The sequence below is a fragment of the Triticum dicoccoides genome, chromosome 7B, assembly GCF_002162155.2.
Source record: "Triticum dicoccoides isolate Atlit2015 ecotype Zavitan chromosome 7B, WEW_v2.0, whole genome shotgun sequence".
Taxonomy (NCBI): domain Eukaryota; kingdom Viridiplantae; phylum Streptophyta; class Magnoliopsida; order Poales; family Poaceae; genus Triticum; species Triticum dicoccoides.
This window is the reverse complement of record NC_041393.1, coordinates 433,471,997-433,480,876: the sequence shown is the minus strand read 5'-3', so window position 1 is coordinate 433,480,876 and position 8,880 is coordinate 433,471,997. Positions and strand designations below refer to the sequence as shown.

The window sequence follows — 8,880 nt, the reverse complement described above, 5'->3', positions numbered from 1 at the left end:
GTGAAATTCTCTTTTGTAGTTCACTGTGTTTGATTAGTACAGTGATACCAAATATTTTCCTTAACTGAGACGTTGCTCTTTTTGCAGTTACTTATCCTTTCGTAGAAGGGACACCATGATTAATACCATGCCAATTGACCAAACGGGCCGAGGAACAGGAAGATAGGTTTGGGAGTTCAGGACAGATACGTGCTTCGGTGAATGCAAGCGTGGAACCTGCAAGTTTCTGCTAAATGCATTTGATTTCTTAGGCGGTGTAACTCCTTGGCATATCCTTGTACCAAAAGTACTGGTGCAGGCAAGCGACTCTGCTGTTTCCTTTCTGCATGAAAACGGGAACCGTCATGTGAGCTGACTCTGTACATTTCTGGATGCTTGTTGAGTCCCTACACTTCATGTAAGTCTTGGTTCGATGAACAAACAAGTATCCTGGTCCACTGAATGAACAGAAGTTGAGGATCCTGAAAGTGTATACTTACAATTCAAAAGCGGAACCACTTTGATTTTTGTGGTAATTTTGGGCTTCTTGTTTTTACCTGGTGCGGTCACGTGTTTTGGTGTGCGCGTCGCCGCTGTGGTTGAATTCGGGCGGTCACCGCTTAGTACGAGTCTTCATGAAGCAACCGCTTTCTTCTCGCCTTAGTCTCATGCTCGCTTTCTCCCGGGGATCAGCCAGGCATTTTCAAAGCACCCACCAAATTGTGCCCAGATGTAGAACATCTTCAAAGCGGCTCATCAAATCGCCTTAAAATGTCTGGACTAGACGTCCTAACATTTTTAGGCCTCCAACGTGGCCCATTTTAACCCGGAACGTTTGAAATCTCCTTGGCCAGCCCCAAACTGGGGAACTGTGGGGGAGTTTGGACGTTCATCATGTTGGACTCTTGACACCCTATCCCATCCAAAACCATGTTTAGAGCCTGCATTTTTCACAATTCGTCCTTGCTCCACTTTCTATCCACGCTCCTTGAGAATGACGTTGATGTTGTATCCCCTCGGAGCCGCGCGGGCCTTGCTGGACCTCCGCCACCCCACCAAACCGCCTCTCTGCTAAGACCCCGCCCTTGCCGACGCAGTCCATGGCGATCGTGCCTGGTAAGTGTTCAGTGCCATAGTGCAATTTCTTTTGTACTCGTGCATTTTGAAGCAAACATGGTGGATGTTGACGACGAGTACTTCTACGCCGAGTTCATGGATTCATCTTTGTCGGATGACTATAACCAAGATGACGATGAAATGGCGGTGGTGATGACGATTCTTGAAGAAATGGAGTGTGTTTTCTTATCTTCAAGGATTCAACAAAGGGACATCGACTGTTGAATCGGCGGCGGGCACGGGGCGTGTTGATCTCTACAAGGACTACTTTACCCCCGATGCGCTGTTTGACCCCTATTTTCGTGGTCGATGCAACGACCAATGTTCTTGGGCATCATGGAAGGTGTTAGGGCATATGATGATTACTAAACGCTGAAAGGGGTGTCTTTGGCCCCATTAGGTTCTCTGGTCTTCAGAAGTGCACGTATGCTCTAATGATGCTTGTGTATGGCACAACCAAAAACTAGCGGGATTAGTACCTTCAGATGTCTAAGAACACATGCCTTGAAGCCATGGTGAGATTTGCTATTTGCAGTGGTCAACGTGTTTAGAACGAAGTAGAGAGAAGCAAATGTCGAAGACATAGCAAAGCTCATGGCTCTCGGAGAATCAAGATGGTCTCTAGGTATATTAGGATCCCTTGATTACATGCACTAAAAATGAAAGGACTTCCCATATGCTCAATAAGGGAAATATTAGGGCCATCATAAAAAAATAAGGAACTCTGGATTTGGCACTATTTGTTTGGCATGTCAGGTCTCACAATGACATCAACGTACTGCAGTGGTCTCAATTATTTACAAGGTTGTGTGGAGGTGAAGCTTCTGCATGTAACAATACCGTTATTGGAGATGAATAGAACATGGTGGTACTATCTTTGTGATTTACTACTGGAATCAGTGGATTTGCCATTAGCCACTTCTTTGCCGTCTGCTAGCAGACGACAAAGGATGGCTTTGTCGTCAGCTTCCAAAAAACAGACGACAAAGAACTAGCTGATGGCAAAGATCATATTTGCCATCAGCCAGTTCTTTGCCGTCTGCTAGCAGACGACAAAGAGCAAAACGGCAGACGACAAAGGAGGGGCAGACGACAAACATTTAACTTAACTAACGGCCGCGCCCCCCCTCGTCCCCCCTCTCTGTTTCTCTCCCTCTTCCTCCCCAACGACCGCCGCCGTCCCCACCACCAGCCGCCGCCCCGTCGCCCCACCACCCCGCCGCCGTGCCCGCCCCAAGAAGAAGAAGAAGAAGAAGAAACAAACAGTAATTTCCATTAGACCATTTCATTTCTTCGTCTAATTTGCGGCTAATGCAACAATCCTTTCGTATTAAACTTGTAGGCTAATTCAGAGTTTATGGACGCCGAACTGAGACAAGTCGCTAATGGTTTTGAATTTAAGGTCTGTTCATTTGACAAATACGACATCAATGGGTATCGCTCTCGTACCTATGGCAAAGAGCTATCTATGGCCGACTGGAAGTCTACAAATTGTTGTGTCTCCGCTATCAGCGAAGGAGAGGCCGAGTACTATGGAAGAGTTGAAGCAATTTATGAACTACTATTCTATGGTGCAAACCGACCAAACGTCGTAGTCTTCAAATGTTATTAGTTCCAGCCAAAGGAGACTAAAAGAACTCATGAACATATATCTTAATGTACATTGCTTATATTAAGATGTTGAGCTAGTCGAAATCAAACAAAGCACCCATTTGGATGTTCGCGATGTCTATATTACGGCTCAACAGGTAACCCAAGTTCTCTATCTACCGTGGGCCTGTCAAAGTGATCCAAATCTCAATGGCTGGGATGTCGATTATGAAGTGCCGCCACGTGTTAGACCACCTCCCCCCAATGAAGAGGATTATGAACCTCACATTAACCCAGACACATATGAAGGATAATTCTTCCAAGAAACACGTCTTTCCAAAAAACATTTGAAGAACCGCTCTACTTCACCCCAGAACATTGAAGTAGACAGCGACAGTGAATCCGACTTCACCCCTGAGCCGGAACAAGAAGAGCCGGAACAAGAAGAGGTTACTGTTGTGGATGACCTGTCAATGCTTGACCGATTACGTAAAGGAGGCCTTCCACATGTTGATGCATTTATTGATGATGATGATGAGCATGTCATTACTGATAGTGATGATGATGATGCATTTATTGATCCCGGAGCATGTATAGACAAATATTAGTTATATCAGGTATTCAATTATTATTATGTACATACATATTATTAATTAGTTCATGTTATTAGGTATTCAATTTTTTATTATGTTCATGATGATGATACACTTAAATTATATACACATTATTATTCATGTCAGGTATTCAATTTTTTATGTTGTACTAATTTCGTTTACTCTTTGTCATTGCAGGTGTTGACAGATGGTGGGCACGGGTCGAGAGTGCTCCAAGCCTCCTTCCTCGGCGCGTGCTGGAAGGGGTGCTTCCATTCCACCCCAGCACCTCCGGAGAGTGCTGATAAACAGTATGCAGACACCACCTGCGGGCGCTTCTTCTTCGGTCGGGAGAGGTCGGGGGAAGAAGAGGGGTGCTAGAGGTGGAAGTGGCGGTGGGAGAGGTAGGAAGGCTGCTACGCCTTCCTCACCGCCACCCCCAGCTGATTCACCCGACCACAGGACTGCTCCGTCTGACGTGGACCTGTCTCGGACTCCGGTCCACGAGCCTCGGGTTGACGAGCCTTCGCCCCACGAGACTCCGATCCCAAAGTCTTCGTCCCACGAGACTCCGGTCCCAAAGTCTTTTCCCACGAGACTCTGGAGGCTAGTGGCCATGCTGATGGTGGCGAGGACCGCTTTTCTGATGATAGCTATAGCGAGGGCGAGCTGGTTGAGGGGGGTAGCGTCTACCAGCGTGGTGGTACAAAGCTCCCGTCCGTGCCGGTGACCCATGAGCAGAGGTGGTTGATTGAGCCTAATGGGGAGAAGTAAGTGCATTTACTCTGTTTTAACCTTTTGCCTTCATGTTTCTTCAAATTAATATCTAATGCATTGGCCTTGTCATACTGCAGGGGTTGAAAACATGCCCGTGGTGTCCGCAGGCCCAACCAGGTCCTTGGTGTGCTTTGCCGGCAGAACTTCCTGGGGTGGGTCACGTTGCCCGGTGAGGGTCAGGTTTGACAGCTAGCACTGAGCTGGGAGTTGTACTTGGCTGCCCCGGCCCCCCGGAGGATAGGGTCAACGGTGTCTTGTGCGAGACGGTGGCCGATATTGTGATCTGGACGTTTTGGGTAATTTCTCCTTTACAGAATTAAAAATCAACAATACCTAGTGATTGTACTAATCAGTGTTGTCTTGTTTGATTGCAGACCTTCTACAGGTGTGTTGAGGGAGAGGAGGAGGCCGCGGCTATGGTTGTCAAAGCTGAGTGCAAGCGCCTACTTCAGAACTTACGGCACGAGGCTCGGGTGCAGGCCGTTCGAGACTACTATGCCTCGACTGGTATTAAGAGGTCCAAGACGAAGTGCCGTGGCAAGTTTCTGAGTAAGGAGAAGTACATGAAGGTAATTACCTATTCTTAAGGCCTTGTACTTAGTTTCCTTGATTTGATTCGTAGGCGTAGCACTGAAATTTCTCCTGACTAACTTAGGTGCCCCCCGAGATGGTGTGCGTATAGGATGGACTGTTGGGAGGTGTTGGTAGATGAGTGGTGCTCTCCCCAATGGCTAGCCATCCACAACAAGGCCAAGGATAAGCGTGCCCAAATAGTTGGTGTGCCACACCATCAAGGGAGCTCCAACCTATATGAGTACGGGGATAACTGGGTATGTGGTTTGCTTCAAGATTCATGCAATTTCATTCTTCATGCTAGCTTGAGCCCTTAACTAATATTTTGTTCCTTTCTTTTAGGCGCGACACAACAAGAAGGACATGTAGGCTGTTGGAGGAGGAGAGGAACCGGAACGACGCGTCTCACTGGGCCCTATACGAGCTCCTCGTGGTAAGTTTCTCCTACATAGTAGCCAAATCATGCATGTAATGTTTGTTTCATTACTAACTAATATGACTGACTCGTGAAAACCAAATGCGTAGTCCGTGTGCCAGGCCAACGGTCAGACCCCTCCGCCGATGCCCCAGATTGCTCCGGCGACCACGGTGAGTTTCATTTGAATGGTCATTAGTTACTAGTATTCACATTTGAGTTGCATCACGCTAACGAGACATTGCAAGTGATCTTTGGTGCAGCGTTGTCGGTGTCAAAACCGGTGGATCTTGGGTAGTGGGTCCCGATCTGTGCGTCAAGGCTGATGGTAACAGGAAGCAAGGGACACAGATGTTTACCCAGGTTTGGGCCCTCTTGATGGAGGTAAAACCCTACTTCCTGCTTGATTAATATTGATGATATGGGTAGTACAAGAGTAGATCTACCACGAGATCGTAGAGGCTAAACCCTAAGAGCTAGCCTATGATGGTATAATTGTAATTGTGATCGGCCTTCTAAGGACCAACCTCTCCGGTTTATATAGACACCGGAGAGGGCTAGGGTTTACATGGAGTCGGTTACAAGGAAGGAAATATAATATCCGGATCGCCAAGCTTGCCTTTCACGCAAAGGAGAGTCCCATCCGGACACGGGCCGAAGTCTTGAGTCTTGTATCTTCACGCTTCAATAGTCCGGACGTTGTACACAGTCCGGCTGTCCGGATCCCCTAATCCAGGACTCCCTCAGTAGCCCCTGAACCAGGCTTCAATGACGATGAGTCCGACGCTCAGTATTGTCTTCGGCATTGCAAGGCTGGTTCCTTCTCCGAATACTCCAAAGTGGTTATCGAACACGTAGACCGTGTCCGGATCTGCAAGATGATCTTTACACACCATCGTAGAGAGAATGATATTTTCACAAATGCAATCTGCTGACAACTTTTCTGATGACGTGACATGATATTACGGTCGGATCATTACTCGAACCGTTTTCCCACAACCAGCTACAGTGCATATTACGAGGCGGTTTTTGTGACACGTCTTGTCAAAGCAGAGATCGTGTCCCCTTATCGCGGGATTCTCATCAATACGGGTATGGGTAATCCCACCACGCCATCAATCGTGGCACTTGGGAAGCAAGTGATTCCCAACGGGCAAGTGGGGAGGCACACCGCTTTTGTCGCCTCTATAAAGGGATAAGATTTCCACATTTTTACCCACGTCTTCTTTCTTCCTCGCCCACTCTTGCCCCCTCGAGCTCCAGCGCCCAAGCCCAAGTCTTCTCCGCACAGCTAGACATGTCCAGAACAGGAGGCAAGTGGGTGGCTTCCACCGTCAAGGAGAAGCATGTCACAAATCTTCGGGTGGCGGGATACTTGGCCGCAGACATTGCGCACCGGCTACCGGATGCTGGACAGGTCATCCCGACCCCAGGACCCCACGAGAGGGTCGTGTTCGTCGCCCACTTCGTCCGTGGACTGGGGTTCCCACTTCACCTCTTCGTCCGCGGGCTCATGTTCTACTATGGGCTAGATTTCCATGATCTAGCCCCGAATTTCGTCCTCAACATCTCGGCGTTCATCATCGTATGCGAGGCCTTCCTCCGCATCCGGCCTCACTTCGGCCTATGGCTGCAAACCTTCTGCGTGAAGCCGAATGTTGTAAGCGGCAAGCGGAGTGCGGAGGGGCCATGATGGGCAGAATGCCCAATGTCACATGGCTCGACGGTTCCTTTGCGGAGACCGTAAAAGGGTGGCAATCGGGGTGGTTTTACATCACTGAGCCGCGCGACGCCAACTGGGCGGCGGCCCCCGAGTTCCGATCCGGGGCCCCCATGCGGCTTACTTCCTGGGAAAAGAAGGGCCTGTCCTAGGGCGAATCTACGGAGCTGACCGGACTCCAGACCTGCATAAAAAGCATGAGGGACAAGAACATCAAGCTTGTCAACGTGATCCAGGTCATGCTCGTGCGCAGGATTCTGCCATGCTAAAGGCGGGCATTCAATCTGTGGGAGTACGTACCATCCGAACACCAGATGCTAAGGAAGCTCTACGACATGACGCACAAAGGTGCATGGACGGTGTTGTTCAAGGCCTCCGAAGTACCTCCTCCCACATCCGAGGACCGCAGGCTTCACGCCGCGCGGGCTCCTAGTCAGGTGAGTTCTCAAACTACCACCGGATTCAGTTCTTCCCAATATATTCACGGGAGAATTTTAAGCAGTTATGCACATTTGTTCAGGATTATGTGGAGACAGCGGAGCAGGTTTACTGCCCGGCTCCGCTGCCAGAAGGCCCGGTCGATGCTCTCCTGACGGAGATGCTGGTCCCGACACCGTACAAGGTGCCGGAGAAGAAGGCCGAAAAGAAGGCCCCGGGGACCCGAAAGGGTCTCCATCGTAAGGTTGTGCCCGAGGCCTCGTCCGAAGACGACGAGGTGCACTCCTCCCATGAAGGGGAGGAGGAAGAAGAGGAAGAAGACGCCCCATCCGGAAAGGATGAGGGGCCCGGGGAAGCGGACCAAGGGGCCGGAAAAGGCCCTCGGCGTAAGGCCATCATACCCCTGTCGTCTGATGATGACGAGACAGATTATTCCCGCGAAGGCGGGAGGAACCAAGAAGAAACTCCACCTCCCCGCACTGGGGAGGAGAGAAAGAGAAAAGCCGCCCCGGAGGGGGAGGCTGGGGCGTCCAAGAAGGGAAAGGTATCCCTTCCGGACTATTCTGCTACGGCTGCTCACAGCGAGGAGGGGTGGCTGCCCAGGGGGAAGCCCCCAGTGTGATCGTAAGTGTCCGCATTCTATCATGGTTTCACTTCATAGTTTTTGTACTTATAATGCCGAACATATATGCGGTCCGGCCAGGGCTCACCCCGAGGTATCTTCCTCCGGGTCCCTGAGCGATTCAGTGATAATTTCGCTTCTGACGGCCACTACCCCTCAACCCGCGGATGACACGGAGGTGTTGTCCCGAAGGCTCCCAGAGCGGGGGGAGGTGACTCTGGAGACGCCCCAAGGCGGGATTCCAGATGTCGGACACACGGGGTTCAAGATCCCCGCGGATCGTGTTGATGAGAGCCATGGCCAGCCGGGCTCTCAGCTGAACACAGTTCGGGAGCCTTCGATGGTTCCGGACTCAGGCGGGCGGCCCCTCGTTAGGGAGGGCGAGCCGTCTGCGTCGAGGACTTCCGTTGCGCATGAGGCGCCGGATTGTCTGCTGGAAGCGCTTCGCGGCGCTTCCATGGATGAAGAGCACCGTACTCTTAGAGTACGGTGATTCGGAAGGTTTCGTCCGCCAAAAGCGGACTAACCGAAGCTTGCACCAGCCTCCTAACATGCTTTGAGGTAAGTAATAAATATGTGCAAAATTACCACCTGATAGGTAGTAGCCCCTGATACTCTATTTGGTGTTCGGAAAGAAAAGCCAAACGAAGGGTCAATTATAATCCGCAGGAGTCTAATGATAAGTATTGTTGTGAATAAGCAGGCTGTGCTACTTGCTGCTGCTACCCGTACTGCCGAGGTTGCCAAACTGAAACGGGACCTGGAGCAGGCGCAGGGAGAGCTCGACCTCACGAGGAGGCATCTCGAAGAGAACAAGGTAAGTGATTCCCGCTCTTATGCATTTAAGGATAGGCAAAATTGGTGAGTCTAACACCTAAGTGTCGTGACTGTGTAACAGGGGCCACCGCCGAAGTGGCGTCCCTGAAGAAGGCGCTGTCCGAGGCCGAAGACAAGGCGGCCTGGGAGTGTAAGGAGCGTGAAAAACAAAGTGCTAGGGTAAGTGAGGTACAACAAGAGCTCCAGGACCTTGGCAAGAAGTACGAGTCTGTGGAGCATG

The 8,880-nt window shown here is 50.3% G+C and overlaps 1 protein-coding gene across 1 annotated transcript in view; it reads left to right on the top strand.

The window, feature by feature from the left end:
• Positions 1–515, top strand: part of LOC119338076 (probable periplasmic serine protease do/HhoA-like) — a 17,091-nt gene extending 16,576 nt beyond the window's left edge. The window contains exon 10 of the mRNA XM_037610371.1: positions 88–515. Within this exon, the coding sequence (XP_037466268.1) occupies positions 88–119 (32 nt within the window). The 3' untranslated portion in view covers positions 120–515. The remainder of the gene's footprint in view (positions 1–87) is intronic.
• Positions 516–8,880: the final 8,365 nt, after the last annotated feature.